This window comes from Podarcis vaucheri (genome assembly GCF_965113315.1).
Source record: "Podarcis vaucheri genome assembly, chromosome: 13".
Taxonomy (NCBI): Eukaryota; Metazoa; Chordata; class Lepidosauria; order Squamata; family Lacertidae; genus Podarcis; species Podarcis vaucheri.
This window is the reverse complement of record NC_138751.1, coordinates 16,877,667-16,895,735: the sequence shown is the minus strand read 5'-3', so window position 1 is coordinate 16,895,735 and position 18,069 is coordinate 16,877,667. Positions and strand designations below refer to the sequence as shown.

At 45.5% G+C, this 18,069-nt stretch overlaps 3 protein-coding genes across 12 annotated transcripts in view; 1 reads left to right on the top strand and 2 right to left on the bottom strand.

The window, feature by feature from the left end:
- Nucleotides 1–84: 84 nt before the first annotated feature.
- LOC309517610 (uncharacterized protein) lies at nucleotides 85–5,600 on the bottom strand. 7 transcript variants are annotated; one of them, XM_082196860.1, is made up of 4 exons: nucleotides 5,294–5,600; nucleotides 4,646–4,753; nucleotides 4,044–4,239; nucleotides 85–2,368 (listed from the first exon to the last, which is right to left on the bottom strand). In XM_082196860.1, exon 4 carries the CDS (start codon nucleotides 2,355–2,357, stop codon nucleotides 711–713), a length of 1,647 nt encoding a protein of 548 aa, XP_082052986.1. In that variant the 5' UTR covers nucleotides 2,358–2,368; nucleotides 4,044–4,239; nucleotides 4,646–4,753; nucleotides 5,294–5,600; the 3' UTR covers nucleotides 85–710. The 7 variants fall into 7 exon arrangements, with proteins under 7 accessions (XP_082052986.1, XP_082052984.1, XP_082052985.1 ...); XM_082196858.1 differs by having other exon boundaries at nucleotides 4,032–4,239; nucleotides 5,294–5,599; XM_082196859.1 differs by having other exon boundaries at nucleotides 4,048–4,239; nucleotides 5,294–5,599.
- A 2,855-nt stretch (nucleotides 5,601–8,455) lies between these two features.
- PRR14 (proline rich 14) overlaps nucleotides 8,456–18,069 on the top strand; it is a 30,105-nt gene continuing 20,491 nt past the window's right edge. The window contains exons 1-2 of one of the 2 annotated variants that reach the window (XM_082196855.1): nucleotides 13,460–13,497; nucleotides 15,211–15,298. The gene's annotated coding sequence lies outside the window, so the exon portion shown is untranslated. Of the gene's footprint in view, nucleotides 8,518–13,459; nucleotides 13,498–15,210; nucleotides 15,299–18,069 lie in introns of those variants that run through there. The other variant, XM_082196856.1, reaches the window with a different exon arrangement.
- On the bottom strand, nucleotides 8,867–17,355 carry LOC309517611 (uncharacterized protein). Of its 3 annotated transcripts, XM_082196865.1 has the most exons (8): nucleotides 16,510–17,355; nucleotides 16,172–16,354; nucleotides 15,551–15,667; nucleotides 15,170–15,292; nucleotides 14,202–14,333; nucleotides 11,912–12,034; nucleotides 11,514–11,612; nucleotides 8,867–10,169 (listed from the first exon to the last, which is right to left on the bottom strand). In XM_082196865.1, exons 3-8 carry the CDS (start codon nucleotides 15,641–15,643, stop codon nucleotides 9,150–9,152), a joined length of 1,590 nt encoding a protein of 529 aa, XP_082052991.1. In that variant the 5' UTR covers nucleotides 15,644–15,667; nucleotides 16,172–16,354; nucleotides 16,510–17,355; the 3' UTR covers nucleotides 8,867–9,149. The 3 variants fall into 3 exon arrangements, with proteins under 3 accessions (XP_082052991.1, XP_082052990.1, XP_082052992.1); XM_082196864.1 differs by having other exon boundaries at nucleotides 16,172–17,355; XM_082196866.1 differs by lacking the exon at nucleotides 16,172–16,354.

The following is an 18,069-nucleotide window of genomic DNA, read 5'->3' as shown; positions in this document are numbered from 1 at the left end:
CAGGTTCCTAATCCCTGCCCTAGGGCAAAGATTGAGTCATAGTGTATTAACATTGCTACTGGAAAATATTGACTGCAGCACCACTGTTGTCATCATGCCTTTAATACATTGTGAATGCAGAGAGACATTTTAGCACAATCACCTCTTGGGAATACTCATTCCCCTCCATGCCATCTACCCCTCATATTAATTGGTTACATGGCCACTACAAGTCCTGCCTGCAATTCTAGTTTTATACCTTCCAAATTGCATGTGCAACTTTGGAGCACCAAAACACTTTTTTTCTTTTTAAAGTGGGTTTTCAAGACCACAAACTCCCAAAGCTGACCCACAGAATATGATCAGCCAATAATTTATTTGAGTTAAGGCTCTGCTCTGGAACCTCTTCTGAATCTGCTCCCTTCCAAGGGGACACTGCATGAACCAGGTAATGAAGAATGCTGTTCAGGATATACTGAATTCATTTTCCTCACCACTGAGTATTCATAACCAAGCTATACAATTCTGGGATTAGGGTTGGTAAACATGGTTCAAGGCAGGTTTCAGTTCCAATAGCACTCTTTTCAGAGGTCTATCCTTACAGTGCTCCAAGTTTAGATTTATCTTTCTCCCTCCAAGACAGAACCCCTTGTCACGTGGGAGTTTCTGGGACAGCCCTGGCACATTTGTTTGAAAAAACCACAAAGTCTGACATCGTGCCCACAATTCTTTCAGTCATCTGGTTCCTCTTTGATGTGCAGAGAAACTGTTGACAGTTCTCTCCTTTCTACCTGGGCCTCATCTGACTCTTCCTTTTTCACCCATGAGAGCGACCCCGTTTCTGCAAATGGTATGTCGTTCTCCCACTGAAGCTCTGACTCTTCTTTTACCTCAGCATCCCACGTCCCCGGAGGGAGCACCACGACCTCATCAGCTTCTTCCTCCATGTCATTCTCTGTATTGTTCTCCTCTTCTTGGGGTTGGACAAAAGGCTCTTTATAAACCCTGATGTCCATTGGCTCACTGCACGTGCCAGAAAGCAAGGCTTCCTTGGTGTGAGTCCTCAGGTGCTTGGCAAGAGCAGCCCGTTGGCTGTAGTTTTTCTTGCACTGGAGACAGGCATAAGGCTTCTCGTGAGTGTGAATCCTCTGGTGCTGGACCAGCGTGGAGCTCTGCTTGAACCCTTTGCCACATTCATCACAGCGAAAGGGGCGTTCCCCTGTATGGGTGAGGTGGTGTCGCTTGAGAGCTGACATACCACTAAAGCTTTTCCCACACTTTTGGCAGCTGTACGGGGACTCACCAGTGTGAGTCCGGAGATGCTGAGTGAGCGCTGAACTCTGACTAAAGCCTTTCCCACACTCCTGGCATTTGTATGGCCTCTCGCCTGTGTGAAGTCTCCGATGAGTTGTGAGCACCGATTTCTGGCTAAAACTGCGCCCACAATCTGGACATGGGTAGGGTGTCTCTCCGGTGTGTATCCGCCGGTGCTGTGTCAAGGCAGAGCTGGCAATGAAGCTTTTTGGACAATCGGGGCACTGGTAGGGCTTTTCTCCTGTGTGTGACCTCTGATGCTGGAGAAGGGAATAGCGCTTGGTGAAAGATTTGCCACAGGCTACACACAGGTTGGGTGGGCCCTCTTCAGAGTGAGTGCGGACATGTTCGTTGTAGAGAGCCCGTCGCATGAACCGCTCGCCACACTCCCCGCAGGCAAAAGGACGCTCACCAGTGTGAATGCGACGGTGTTCAGCTAACGTGGTGCTCCGGCAGAAGTTCTTCCCGCAATCATCGCAGTGGTGAAGGTTCCCACTACCTAAACGTCCTGCAGAGGCAATTTCATTTTTTCCACCACTACCATCACCCTGGTGTGAAAGAAGATGCTCTACGAGCAAGGAGATCTCTCCAAAACGCTTCCAGCACTCAGTACATTTGTATGGCTTCTCACCTGTATGGGTGTTCAGGTGCCAGACTAGGTGAGCTTTGGTGCTGTAGGTGGTCCCGCAGTATTCACATCGGAATGGTCTTATGCCATCATGAACCCGTTGATGGCGGGTCAAATTGCTCTTCAGCCGGAAGTTCTTGCCACACTCCTGACATCTGTAAGGCTTCTCTCCTGTGTGGATACTCTGGTGACTGGCCAATGCGGACTGGACAGAGAAGCAATGGCCACAATCTGAGCACTCGTATGGCTTCTCCCCTGTGTGGGTCCGCTGGTGGGCAAACAGTTCACAGGTCTTGACAAAGCTCTTTCCACAAACACCGCAGATTACCCTGCCTACTCGCCGATGCTTTGCTACTGGGGTTGCTAAACTTCTCTGAGATTTTATTCCTGATACTACATCTTCCCTTTTGCTTGCAGGTTTTTCAGCTGTATCCATCTTTCTGTTTCCTAGTAGAAAGAAGAAATTCACATTGATTCATCTACCATCAATCCCCAACGACCATCAATCCTCACATTCTGCTTCCACAAGTCTTTTAACCACCATAGCTCCATCTATGCTGCATCATTTGCTGCCAGTTAGTCTTTAGATATATTTTTTACCAAGTCCACATCTTCTTCCTTCCTCTCTGTTCTTTCTGCATTGGCCTTGGGTCCTGAATGTGGGCACTACTGCAGCTTAGGCCAGTGCATATGTGAAGAGCCTTTCTCAACCACAGTGAATTTATTTTCCCACCTCATTGTGGTTTCCAACCTAGAAAGTGTAGGATGAGCTAGATGAGCCTCTCCATGACAGCTATTATGAAAGTTGCTGCAGGCCAGTAAGACAAGACTCCTGAACTGGCCCACTTCTGAATAAATATGGCCCTTCCACAGGGTCTCATTCTCAGCACAATATCCTTGAGTTGTATTTATGGACTAACTCAGGCATAGGCAAACTCTGGCCCTCCAGATTTTTGGGGCTACAATTCCCATCATCCCTAGCTGACAGGACCAGTGGTCAGGGATGATGGGAATTGTAGTCCCAAACATCTGGAGGGCCAGAGTTTGCCTATGCCTGGACAAACTCATCATTCCCACGTCTTTTTATCCTGCTACCACCTCCCGCCCAGATTATTCCATCTTCCTAGCCACTCCAGGAAGGGATCACAACCCTTAAGCAATCCTTGATACTCCTTCACTGCTGGCAGCTGTGCTTAGGATGTGGTTTGGGACATAAAAGTACAGAAGACCCTCCTCTTGAGCCTTTCTGTTGCTGGAAGCAGCACAGGTTTCTAGTTCCCTGTTTCTGACTCTAGTGTTAAAACTAGCATCTTGAACTTGAGGATGCTCCTTTTAATAATAGTTACTGTGCAGTGTCTTAACTGTTGAGATGGTGATTGTTAATAATAATTAATACAGTGCTTCTTTAACTTTTTCTCAGGGCCACACTTTTAAAACAAAAATTTGCTCATGCCAATTTTTTTTTATTGCTTAGAAATACATTGGAAAACAAAAGGAAACAACTATCAGTGCTTGATTTATAGCATAGAACACGACGACTTTATAATATGATCATGGGGCATCCAAAACCTTTTTTTAAAACGCAGCTACATAAGAACATGAATCATTCTCAAAATACAATTTATAAATGAGCCTCTTACATATGTACTTTAAATATGTATACACACTCAGTGAGAAGCGTGAGCTCACTTTTGCCAGGTAATTTCATTTCTCTTAGGTCTAGTCTGAAATAAATGAACTCTCATCTCATCAACACAAAGAAGCCTTTCCCTTTTCTGAACTTTCATATTTGCCAGAGTTGAAAATCCCTGTTCACAACAGTATGCCATGGAGAAGTTCAGAAGAATAGCCAATGCTCTTGAAGAGAGGCATGGATAATGTTTCTGGTTGTATACCCCCCTCAAAATATTTTGATACTAATACTATACTATACTAAACTGAAATGTTTAAATATTTCTTTGATTGTCCTTGAATCTTCTTGCCACACTTCCATCCTCTGATACCACACCAGTGTGGAGTGCTACATCCTGTGAGAACCAACAAATTAATAATATATTTTTAAAAGGGAGACAGTCAAGACCTGAGCCTACTGTATTGACAGTGATCTTACCATATCAGTTACCTACTTCTGATGTTTTAATCACTGTGTGCTACCCCTCCCACCAGACCTTACTTTCTCCATTTTACTAAGTGATCTTGGAGCTGTTCTGTAGTTCCTTGAAGCTAGAAGGCTATTCCTTGCCTCAGAGCCTGTTTTGTTACGTTCCTTCCCTCAATCCATCTCAGGAGTTAACAAGAGGTTTTCGGGTAGAAATGCCCTGTTCAAAGGAAATAAAAATTAAGAGTAAGAGTTTATTGGGACTCAAGATGACTTATTCTTAACAACTATTTCCTCATGGATAAACCAAAAGCAGTTCTCAGGGTATTTTTAGGTTCCACGTCATTAGCTCGTAATTACTGTAACATTTTCAAGCTTGCTTCCAGAATTGTGAAAGCTAGAAATTACTTTATCCTCCTTCCTTTGCAAAAAAATAATAAATGAAGATCAGCTGAAAACATCATTTTCCCAACAAAACCCTGCAAAAGCATTATGTTGGCTACTAATCCCCCCCCCTCAATAACTATAGGCCATGCCACCCAATCAGAAGACAGTCCTGCTCAGGCTAAAGAACACAGGCATCAGATACCTGGAGAATGTACTTAACAGAAGAAAAGAACCCTTACCTGGAGAAAAGGAGTCTATTGATTCACTTCTCAGTGTATCTGTAGCTACATTCCTAAACTGTAAAGGTGTGCTTTTCCGTGGCTGAAAGGGGCAGGTCCTAGCAGACTCTAAAACAACAAATAAAGACCTTGTGGCTGGGAGACATGTCTAACCTGAAAGATTCTCATGACCCTCCCTGGTCTTCTGCCACAACACGAGAAAACAACTCTACTACTAGTCCAGTATTTCCCATTTAGCTCATACTACTAGCCTACAGCCTCCAAAAGGGCTTTCATCCTTTTTTCATATCCTACACTTCCAGCAACTAAGACGGACAGCTTACCTGGGTCAGGCTATGGCAAAGGCAAGTTATCTCAGCAGCCTTCTTCCTTCACTACATACAGCAAAGCAATATCCCTTTGCGAGGCCACATTTCTCCCAGGAGAAGCGGCAATCACCATCATCATCTAGGAAACTACCCAACCTGCAGCTATTCCAGCTTTCAGACTTCTAACGTTTTATTTCTAGCAGACAACATTTCATATCCAATAACCCCAATCTCCCAGTATCCCAGCTTTGCTAATGCCCCAAGACTCACAGGCTTGAAAAGTAAAAATGTTACAAATAATAAATAGAATAACCCCAGCTCTGGACTTCCCATCACTCACCAGGCTATGCATATTGACAGCTCTTGCACTTTGTGATCCCAAAGCTAAGCTTTGTTGTCAGCTTGGGGCAAATAGGGAGGGGGGATGCTGCACAGGAAGGTACCACCTTCCCCCTTACTGCTACTTCCATGTCTCGTCTAGCATATAAAAATCTCGCTGGTATTAACCCCTAAGATTGCCCAAATTTCTATCTTTACAATGTATGTACAATACATTGATCAGCTAATAAAATATATTATACTAAATACATTATATATTTTGTTTTTATGTGAGAATTCAGCGATTTTTCTTTCATTTAAGCAATGAAAAACCTAATCCTGGTTCTGCTAAATTTGCTTCTAAATTTTCTGTATCTCACTCTCCATTCCAAGTGTAGGAAAATATACCAAAATGGGGAAAGTTTCTTCTGGCATTTCTCTCTTTTTCAGCCTCCTTCTAAGGTGGTGGAAAAAAACGTTGACTTCTTAAATTTGGTCCATCAAGCTGTTATTGAAGCCAAAGGATGAATGGTCAGTTTTTAAACGTTAGTATCCTTAACATAGTTTATAACCCTGCAATAATTATCAGTGCAATCCAATATTTGTGGACACAGAAGTAAGCCTCTGATAATTGAATATGGGATTTTAGCCCCAAGCCTTTACATTTCAATTTTTTTATTTAGATTTTTATCATTTCCTTCCTCCAAGCAGCTCTTTCCCTCCATTTAACATCACAAAAACCTTGTGAGGGAGGTTAGGCCATGAAACAGTGACACACCAAAAATCACCCAGTGACCTTTTATGATCAACAAGGATTTGAACTTGGTAGAGGTTGGACCCTGAACATAAATTCTGGGATGCTTTTGTGTTTTTGTCCAAACTAAACTGCAGTTTGTGGTGGTGTTTTTAATTCATTGAACTGCATGCTTTAACACACGTTTCCCAGCAGCCACCGAAACCAGAAAGGCCTCCTCCCAAGAATTGCCAAGATTTTCCATTCTAAAGGGTTAAATTCACAGAAATAGGCTAGGCACCTTTGTTGCCATTGTTGCAATAAAGCTAGAAGTGAGGAAAGGCACAATTAGGATGAGAGAGCTTATTTGTATGTGGCATTGCATTTGAAGAGTTGGAAAAGGCTGCTCAAAACACAGTTGCCAGGGTACCCCTTGTGTTGCAGGGTTTATATTTCATTTGTGTTGAAAAAAATATCACTGATTCATGGTCTGTTTCTGAGTCCAGTTAAAAGCATTGGTACTTACCTTTAAAGCCCTACATGGCTCAGTAGGCAAGATACCTGTTAGACTATCTTCACCTGGATCAGTCCGCAAATAGACTGAGGCTGTCATTTGACCTTCTCTTATTGGTTTACCCCTGGTCCAACATAAAATATGTCATGGCTAGGGAGAGTGCCTGTTTGGTGGTGGCACAGTCATTGAAACCCCTTCATCTGGAAAGCTTACCTAGCACCTATGTTGTTTATCAGTTCAGCACCAGGCAAATAAATACTTTTTTCTTGTCCCGAACAAACAACAATCCAAGTATTTTAAGCCATGGTGAAATTTCTTACCCATTCTTCCTCTCTTGATTATTTTTTATGTGTTATCAATTATTGGTTTTTTAGATCTGGCTGAAATACTTTTTCCAAGCCATCCCAAGAACATTATTTACTGAAGACTACAGTTTAGAAATGTAACCAAAAACCCCCCACAACAAATAAATAAATAAGTTGTGTTCCTAAGTCACTCCATCACAATGCCTTTGTCTGCCATGTGTGTCAGCAATAATCTTAGGGGGGAAATAAAAGAAGTATGTTTTTCCACTCTTCATATTACAGGACTGAAAGACTGTTAGGGTGCTGACATTTCCTTTAAAGCATGAAAACCAATCGGTTTCTAGCCCTCATGGCAGCAAAGAGAAATTTGGAAGACGTTGGATCAGTGCCTGGTGGGATCAGAAACTAGATTTGGGCTTGATCAAAACTTTCACTGGTCATAGGCTAGGACTTCAGTACTAATAGATGCTTACATGTAGCTTGTGGGTTTGGGGAAAGCAGAATAAATAATTTTACACAGCTCTACGCGTTTTGGAAAAGGCCATAGTTCAGTGGTTGAGCACATGCTTGGCATGCAGAAGATCCCAGATTCAATCGAACATCTTCAGGAAGGGCTGGCAGGCATCAATCAAACTATGGAAAGCCGCTACCAATATCATCAATACTGAGCAAGATATGAGACAATTTCCTACATTGCTTAGGCTCTAACACCATTGAAATGAATGGGGTTTGCTTCTAAGATTGATAAAAGATTACACTTTCATTTGATGTGATTTATTTCTGGTTACTTTAGTGTGCGTTTTTTAGGAGGGAAAGTTTTTACTTTTAGTACAGAACATATATAGCCCAGACCCAAAGTCCCTAGACCATGGAAGATGGTAATATGATATTACTCACTGTTAAGAGATTGATTAAGGCAGTGGTGTGTATGTTTTCCTGGGATACTGCCCTCTCCTACAAAAGCTGAATATTAGCCTGAATATTGTCAATACACTATTAATGGCCAAGCAGAAATTTCATATGCACAAATGAAGTTCACTGTGAACACTTGCTTTGTCAGTCTGAGGCTGCTTGAAGTACGTGGCTTGCCTTGCTCTGTAGGCTTCTATGTTTCAAGAGACAGGTGTGGAAAAAGTGTCCTCCTAACCTTTCCAAATCAGGAGTGACCAGGTCTATTTAGGGACCAAATTTTGGTTTAGATGTTCTACAAATGCTAGTAAGAGTCTATGAAGTCCAAGGATCTTAAACATATATATGACATATATGTTTTTCCACATACACACCCTCTGCCTTAGGAAAACAAAAAACAGAAGACCATCTTCTATGCATTCATTCCCACAATGGATACATCCTCATTCCTTCAAGTGTCTCTTTTCCTGCCAGAAGGGGGAGCTAGTGACACAAATCCAAAGCTTTTGTGTCTACTGTATTGCTACTTGCACCAGTGTTAATGATTTCCTTTCTTCAATCAGAACCTTGACTGCTGACCTGATATTATTTTCCTTAACTTTATTACATAGGGATGAGAAAATCCATTCAAGCTCTTGGTGCATCCTGGAATTGATTCTTTTGAATAGTAGCATTTTAAAAGAGAAGACAACAGGTGATTTTCTATTTTCTTTTTTGCAAGGCAGAGGCGAGGAGAGAACAAAAGTACTGGGTGAGAAAGCTAGAGGGAATACAGAAGATGGAGGGTAAGTCTAATGAGCTCACATCCTGCTTGTGGGCTTCCCATAGGCAAGTGCGAACAAGATGCTGGACTTGATAAGTCACAGGCCTGTTCCAGCAAGCCTTGTATGTTCTTAGTATCTTCCTAATGCTATCCTGTGGCACTATAGCAGGAATGGGTAACTTTTGACCCCCCCAGTTGTTAAGACTCCAGTTCCCACCAGCCCCAATCAACACAGCTGGTGGTCAGGGATGATGGGAGCTGTTGTCCAGTGTCATCTGGAGGGCCAAAGGTTACCCATCCCTGCACTAGAAACCCATTCTGTCCTAGAAATCAAGATTGCCACCACAAACACACACGCGTGCATATGCATATACTCTGCAATATTATTTACTCCTTTCCTTCACAGCAAAAGCAGGAACAGATCTTTGGAGGTGAACATAGTATTCTATGGAAGCAGATCCAATCTTAGTTCAATACAAGCATTTCCCCAAACCCATTAAAAAAATGGAGATCAGAATACACTTCTCCATTCTGGTCCATTATTGATTTAGTCACAGATAAATCTCTCTCCTGTGCTCAGGCTTTGCTTTCTGATCCAGCCAGAGATCCTGGAGGGCTACGGAAGATTTGCTGCTCAGCTACACCACTGTCCGGCTACGTCCAACAGCTGGTGCCACACTCAGTACAAGTATAGGGTCCCTCACCCAGCACGGAGTCTTCTTGAAGGCCGGACTCCAGGCGGAAACCTTTACCACACTGGCCGCAGATGAGAAGCCGGCTGCCCTCTTCCCCATCGGTATCATTGTTGCCATTGGAGATGCTGCTATTGGCACACAGGGCATTGTGACCGGACCCGTGAGGGCTGCCACCGTCAGTGCTGCTGGCGTTTTCATAGAGGAGGCTGACGTGATGGGCACCAATGTTGGCGTCATTGCCAGCTGTATCGACGCTGCCAAGGATGTCATATGCCAGGCTAGCACCGCGGGCATTGGCATGAGTGCGGCGGTGGCGAATGATGTGGGAGCTAAGCCGAAAGCTCTTCCCGCACTCGCTGCAAACGTATGGTTTCTCTCCTGTGTGCACCCGCCAGTGGTCCACTAGGTTGGAGTGGTGGGTGAACCTCTTGCCACACTCAGCACAGCCGTAAGGCTTCTCACCTGTGTGGGTGCGCCGGTGGTTGGCCAGAGTGGAACTCCCAGAAAAGCGTTTGCCACATTCCTGGCACTGGTATGGCTTCTCCCCTGTGTGGGTCCTCTGGTGGCGAGTAAGGCAGGAACTCCCGGTAAAGCGTTTGCCACACACATTGCACTGATACGGTGTGACTCCTGTGTGGCTGCGGCGGTGCAGGTTGTAGTTGGAGCTCTGGGAGAAGGCCTTGCCACACAGCTCACACCGATAGGGCCGCTCTCCTGTGTGAAAACGGCGGTGCTGGAGGAGGTTTGAACTGGCCGTGAAGGCCTTTCCACAGTCTCCGCAGACGTAGGGACGCTCCCCAGTGTGTGTCCGCTGGTGCTTGGTGAGGGCTGAGCTCTGGTTGAAGCTGCGGCCACAGTCATTGCAGCGGTAAGGCTTCTCACCCGTGTGGATGATCTGGTGCTTGGCCAAGTTTGAGCGACGGCTAAAACTCTTGCCACAAACACTACAGGTATTGGGGTGTGAGGAGGAGGAGGGCACCTACAGGAATGGAGGAAATGATTAGGACAGCTTAGCCTGCTGTGAAAAAAAGGCACTCTGGGAACAGATATTAGGGGTGCTAGCCTGGAAACTGCTACATAAACAAGTCATTATTTTTTAAAGAAGGAATCCATCTTTGTACTGTATCATAGTTTTAGAAATCATCTTTTGATAAGAGCAGGAACTAATGTGTACTAAGAGTTGGTCAAAACCAGAGGTCAAAGTTAATATATGCTTGGCAAGCCTCTCTTTTGGCTTAACAGGCTGCTGATGATATAACCTGACCTACTTGTAAAGGGAGTATATCTTGTGTGCAAGTGAACTGGGGATGGACAGGAGATTAGACAAGGCTAGAGAGGGTCCCTTGGGAAAGATTGAGGGCACAAGGAGAAGGGGACAACAGAGGATGAGATGGTTGGACAGTGTTCTCGAAGCTACCAGCATGAGTTTGACCAAACTGCCGGGGGAAGTGGAAGACAGGAGTGCCTGGCGTGCTCTGGTCCATGGGGTCATGAAGAGTCAGACACGACTAAACGACTAAACAACAACAACAAAGAGGGTCCCTACTAGTGGTGGCCCCAATGCTACAGCAGCGTGATAAGAAAAGAGGCATGTGGCCAAATTTTCCCTTGCTGGTTCTCTGGCCATATTGTTAAGGCTTCATCTTGATGCCAAGCCTTTTTTGTGAATCTTGGATTCAGCATGTAGACTTTTTCTTTTTTTACTATTCCTTCATTGCACTCTTGAGTTTCAGTGACTTACAAGGTCCTAACATTAGTAAGATGTTGTCCTGTACAATGCCAGAAGAATTGCCAAATACCACTTCTTTCATCATCGCCCCCCCTGCCATACAGCTGCCAAGACTCACCAAAAAAAGGCTAACATCAGGATGCAGCCTTGGCAGTCTGGCCCCATCAGTGCAGCATCGTACCACTTTAAACAGGCATGGCTTCTGCCAAAGAATCCTGAAAAGTGTTAAGGTGTCCAGAGTTGTTAGGAGACCCATATTCCCATCATACAGCTACAATTCCTATATTTCTTTGGGAAGAGGGAATGGCTCTGAGATTTATAGCTTTGTGAGGGAACAGGGGTCTCCTAGGAACTCTCAGCACTCATAGCAAACTCCAGTTCCCAGGATTTTTTGAGGGAAACCATGACTGTTTAAAGTGGTACAATACTGCTTTAAATGTATAGTGCAGATCAGGCCTCTGACAGGAGAAACCCAACATTCCCAAAGATCATGGAAACAGGACAATAGAACCACCTCACCACCCACCTCCATCTACAGGTCTCTCCTCCAAGCTCTCCTGACATTCCCTCGGCTATGCTACCCCCAGTACTCACCAAAATCCCATCTATGGGGACGGTGACTTTTTGCATCTCGAATTCCTGAGCCTTCTGCTCCTCCACCTCAGCCTTCATCTCTTCCTCAGGGGGCAAGTCCTGCAAGGCAGTAGAACCAAGATGGAGCAAGTTTGACCAAGACAATGATGTCACTAGCCGTTGCAAACGTGATGCCCTACACATGTTTTTGACTACAATTCCAAACCAGCTGTGCTGGCTAGGGCTGATGGGAGCTGTAGTCTAAAATATCTGAAGGGCCAGTTTTTCAAAGGCTGAGTTAAGCAATCCTTCCCCCCCCCCGAAAGTTGGTCCTTCTTTCCCCTCACCCAAATAAAACATCTCACCTTCCCATCTTCATCTCCACTCACTGGTTTCCCACCTGTGGAAACCCTCCTCACCTCCACTTCAAATTCCAGATTCTCTTCCTCATCTTTTTCCTTCTTCACTCTTCTTCTAATTATCAGTTCTTTCTCACTGCCATCCTCCATTATTAACCTTTTCTGGGAGAATGAACACTCTGGCTAGAAAAGGCAAAAACAGCAAGAAGTGAGCATTTTTATATGTATCTTATCCCTCTAGAGTTGAATAGTTCTCAAATGCTGAGACAGGCCAAGATGGCCTTAAGCCCACCTGAACCAGAGGTTACCAGCCTTTTGGAGGCAGTGAGCACATTTGGAATACTGCAGAAGTACCATTGGTGCCCGTCACAAAATGGCTGTTATGGGGTTGTGCAGAAGAGGATGAGCAAATGCAAAGAGGTACTGAGTAGGAATATCAAACAGCCTCATACACTGGATTTTAAGGGGATATTTACTGAGACCTTTTGTGGGCGCCATAGGAGGTACTGTGGGTACACTGGCAGCTGCTGCACTGGTGACCCCTGCACTAAACCAAGTACATCTCATCAACCATATAGTGTGACCTATATGATCCTGGACAGCCCTACTGTGTTTTACTGTCCCAGGAGGTCACCAAGGGTCATCACAGACGGCTAACAAATCAAATGTTGTGCATGCCTAAGGCTAAGGAGGTAAAAAATGGTTGCCAGGGGAGACACCACTTTGTCAATTTCTCCTCACAGGATGTGTTCTCTGCAGCCAACTCAAAAAGCCATTTTTAAAGTATCAAAATCACCACTGGTGCTGACTTTTGCCAAAGGAAAGCAACTTATAGAAGAATACTGAAAATGATAACCATATATGTAGCACTCAGCATGCAGAACGTGTGGGTTTTCTTGCTTATAGGTAGGCCGCTGAGCTTCCTGTGTGGCAGTTTTCTCACACTATCTACTGTACTAGCAAAAAGCAACAATGTGAGTACGTAGCCCATTCCATAGTGTGCCACAACTGCTCTTTGTTCCTTTCCATCTCTCCAATTCTTAGTTTCTTAATAAGAGGGAAGAACAAAATAATTCAGATTTTGCCTTTAAAAGTTGAAGAACAATACTCTTGCAGGCAAGATCTTGTTTTTATCTCTAATAAAGAATATGGTTGCCAACTAACCAGCAAATGGATTCTCTTATACATTTAGCAGTGGCTCATTCTTCAGAAATTAGCAGACGACACTTTCCATGGGATATAGATATAGATAAAAATCACTGTGATGAAAAGTTGGAGCAAAGAGTGCTTGTATCTGGCAAAACTGTTTAGCATCCATTTCTGTCATGTTCCAAGACTTGGATGCCCAAATGGTTTCCACCTACCAGGTGTAGAGATGACTCACATTCACGCCTCTAAAATTCCCCTTTCCAAGTTGTGGACAAAATATAACCAGGCCAATCACTTCAGTGTACATGCGGGTGTGTCATGTTCCAGAGTACATAAGAAAATCTTATCCAGTGTGCTATGGCAACTCCTGATTGATGGATTCTCTTCTCTCTGCCAACCCCATTATCTTGTATAGTGGCAAAGATGGCGCTGAACTGAAATTTGTCACCTATCCATCATGTTTATCATCATCCTTGGGACAACTATGCAGTTTGTAAGTAAGTTATGCAACCTCCTTTTAAGACTGTTTTCTGCAAGTTATTTATGCCACATTCACACCATACATTTAAAGTGGTACCATGCCACTTTAAATAGCCATGGTTTCCCCCAAAGAATCCTGGGAGCTTTCGTTTGTTAATGGTGCTGACAGTTGTTAGAAAAACACTATTCCCTACAGAGCTACAATGCTTGGAGTGCTTTATCAATCTGTAAATCTGTATTCAGTTCTAATATCAACTGAAGGACGGTGGCGGCAGCAATATTTAAATAAGGAGATGACATATTTTCTCCATAAAAATCCAAATCAAGCTGCTTTTTAAAAAGGCTGGTTGGAAGGCTGGCAATGCTAATGAAGAAAGGGGTCCGGATGTAAACAGGAGCACTTTATACAGTGTATCCTTTTCTGCTATACAGTGGTACCTTGGGTTATAAACACCTCAAGTTACAAACACTTCGTGTTACAGACTCCGCTAACCTGCAAGTAGTACCTTGGGTTAAGAACTTTATCTCAGGATGAGAACAGAAATCGTGTCCTGGCGGCACACCGGCAGTAGGAGGCCCCCATTAGCTAAAGTGGTACCTCAGGTTAAGAACAGTTTCAGGTTAAGAACAGACCTCCGGAACGAATTAAGTTCATAACCAGAGGTACCTCTGCATAGATGTAGCCCTGAGATCTAGTCATTGGTTTGCTTTCATTACTCACCATGTTGTCACCCACTGGGATCTCAAGCATCTTCACCACAATTGGAGGCTCCTCCTCCTTCTCTGTTGCCACCTTTTCTGTTTTGCATGAAGTGGCAATCCGTGTCCATTTCCTTGGAGAAGGTGGCAGAGGCTGAAAGAAGAGGTAAAGTAGCTGGGAGCAGATTTTACGTTATTTTTATTCATTAGATTTCTATTCCATATTTTTTCCAAGGAACTCAAGGCAGTATAAGCTGTTCTAGCCCTCACCCACATTATCCTCACAACAACTCTGTGAGACAGGCTAGCTTGAGAGAGAATGTGTGTGGGAGAATGAAATATGACTGGTCCAAGGTCACTGTTCAGCATCAAGCTTGAATATCTGATCCTGCTCTCCCCACCCCTTAATCCAACACTATAACCCTACACTATATTGTTTTTCTATGAAGTCAGGCACAATAATACACCAACCAACCCTGTGTAATCTGGACAGGGCAGAACACAAGTAGCCAGCACAGCATAGCGGTCAGAATGCTACACTAGGATCAGGGAAGCCTGGGCTCCAATTCTCACATGGCCATGAAACTTGCTGGGTGCTCTTAGGCTGTCACTACCCCTTGGCCTAACAGACCTTACAGGGATGTTGTGAGGATAAAATGGGGAGGGGGCAAAGGGAACGTGTTCATCACCCTGAGCTCCTTGAAGGATGGGATAGAAAGGCAATCAATAAACACTCCTTGCAAACCAAGAAGTCCTGCTCCATTCCTACTGGATCTCAGAATCCTGGTTTTTCCAGCCTATTCCCTCAAATCTGTGTGTGGCTCAATCTTTTATGGGGCCTTTTCTGTCTCCTATAATTATTTAGTAGGAAGCAAATTACACCCAGGACAGACACACAAACCTCTAGTTCTGATTTTTCCTTCCTTCACCTCACCACCCTCCTTCCAAACAAAAAAACCTCATAGGTCTGGAGATCTTGTATAGCCACACCTTGCTCTCCTGTGCTCTTTCCCTTTCCTTCTTTACTCTAGTCAGCAGCCCTTTCCGCCGTATCTCTGAGGATCCCCGAGATGTTCCCGCATTCTTCATCAATGGCCTGTCTGCATCCAATTTCTGAAGGTACAGAATGGGAAAACAAATACATACACAAACAAACAAACAAATCCATTAGGAGACCAAATTAGCTCCTTACATATTTTAGGCACCAGATCTTCCCATGGTGCGGTTCACCCAGCATGAGATTGCTTTAGTCATATCAGTCTGAGCAGAAACGGACATGATGGTTTGGTCTGTTTTCCACAAAGGAGTCTTTCTTTTAAACCCAGAGGCATCTGGGGAAACATTCAGTGTCAAAGCGCCTCTGTTACTTACCACACCCCCATCTTTGACCTCGGTTGGTGTGCCAGATATAGGAATCCCCTCTGACTTCTCTTCTTTCATGTCCTCCTTGTCCTCATCCATCATTAATTTAAGTGCGGAAGTGAGTGGCTTTTGAGGGGGAAACAAAGGTAAGTGACCAAGGCTCTCCACCCTAGGCATAGTTATTAGAAAATTAAGTCCTCTTTAAACAACTCTTATTTGTAGACCATCAAACCCCCTACAAGTCAGTGCAGCTTTTTTTGACTCACAACTACCCTGTGAGGCCAGCCACCTAGCTTAGATTCAGGAGATATTTAGATCTATTTTCCTATTGCCCCCAGCCCCCAATGAACAAGGATGAGTCCACTTGGTTTGAATATAGTATGGGAAGATGGATGAGGCCATGGTATGACTCAAGTCTGCCTGGAAATCCTGTCACTAATCCCTGATGCAAAGTGCTGTCTTCATAGAGAACGACTGGCTTATTTATGCACCCTTCACATGCTCAGAAGCACACAGCACTACTAATGTGTAGGTATCACAACTGCAGAGGGATCCCTGTGCAGGCCATGGCCTCAAATAAGACCCACCCTTCCCCGCAACCCCAAGGAGTCTCGAGCTCTTAAAACTTACCTCTTTTGTCTCTCAGTCTTGGCGTGTGTCTGCTCGCTAATATCACTAGCTCCGTAAGTTTAGCCTAATTGCGTCTTAGAAATCCAAGGGGGGGGTTGTGTTGTGATGCACACCTCTCTATTCCAAGCAACAGCTGCTTCTGGAAACCCACGTGGTAGACACCCTTTTTTCTCCGCCACGTCCCTATGGAGAGTTAGGGTAGCTGGCAGCAGGATAAGGGGCTGGGTAAGGAAGGGGAGACGGATTCCCCACCCGGGGCCAGTACCAAGTCCGGGAAGGAAGTTGATCCAAGGAGTGACTGCTTCCTGCGACCCAGGCTGGCTCCCCTCCCCACTCACCCGGGCCTCTCTGGAGCAGGGGGGGAATGGTGGGGCTGCCGAGGGTGATGATGAAGATGATGATGATGCGGAGGAGGGCGCAGAGGTGGCTAGCAGAGCCGATCAACGGGATCCGTAGGCTCCTCGCCCTTTGGCAAGCGCCTCGAGATGGGCGGCGGAATCGGCTCCGGCTGCGCTTTTGCGCCTCTTCCCTCCCCGAGAAGAGACCCTGCTGAGTGGGGAGGGGGAGCTCCGAGGGCCGGGGGGGGGGGAGACGGGGAGAATGTTAGACGTCGAGAGGAGGGTGGCGGAGGGGCGGTACGCCTCGCAGATTCGCCAACGTTGCCTTCCCTCGTTGTCGCTCATTGGTGGAGAGGTCTGCAAGACAGAGAGAGTGGCAACTGCAGCAGCGGCGCCTGTTCCTGCCAGACGCGAGTAGGGGGTGGACCCAGGAGTCCTCCTCCCTCCCACCCTTCTCCAGCCCCGCAAGCGACGAGTATTCGGGTTTTGAAATAGGGGCGGGGGCGAGGAGGAAGAGAGAGAAGCTCGGAGCCTCTGATCCGGAGCTTTTACTAGAGGCCATCCCGGAGGAACGTGTTTCCTCGTGGCAAGCGAGCTCTTGCAGAAACCGCGCCGTGGAATAGGGACGGGGGAGGCGGGGAGAGAATGCTGCTTCCGAGGATGTGCAGAGCAACGATCGCCTCTCGTCCGTTCGAATCCGGAAGGTGCACCGTTAACACGGGAGTAGTGCATGGGAACATGCCTGGGAGCAAAGGTCGGCCCAAGACATTTCGCTGCCTGAGGGCAAGGACAGCGGGAGACTCCACTGCCCGGAGGGAGATCAGCAGGGTAGTCACAAAGGGGCTTGGGGGGTGTAGAGGGAACCCCCACCCCAATCATTCTGTTTCTACAAACTTCACACACACTCACACACACACACATTACATACGCCACATTTCTGTTATAAATTCATAGAAAAATCAACCATACATCGGATTTGCACTGTTCCATTTTTATTTTACTCCATATGACAAGGACTATCAAAGGGGGGTGGCTTGGTTCTGGTCAGCCATAATCCCTTCACCATCCCAGCACATCCACAGGAGCCCTGCCCAGTTGCTATGTCAACCCTGATGGTCCTAGACAGAAGACCATCAAGATCACAAAGAACTTGCATATGGGAGTGGATTCAGCATGGACTGAAACAAAGGACGATGATCAGATCTTCCCTCTGGGGGCAGGAAACTGCCAACTCCCCTTTGTCTCCTGGAAGTGACTCATTGGGGGGGGGAGAACCAGCCAGGTGACAGGACACTCAGGTTACCACCACAACTCCTCCCTCAACCCCTCCTTTCTGTAATGTATGCATGTTTCTGGGGGTGGGCTTGACCTAGAGGATGGGAATTTCAAAAGTTTTTATAAGGTCTTGCACACCATCTTTCTGGATCTTTTCCTCTCTCCTGCAAGTGAGGGGAACACCCTGTTGCAACAGTTCAATAAAGGCCAAGCCTACAGGCTGCTGTTTTGCTCCAAGTTATCCTGGTTGGTGTTTTTGTTTTTGTCCAAGGGAGCCCTCGGATT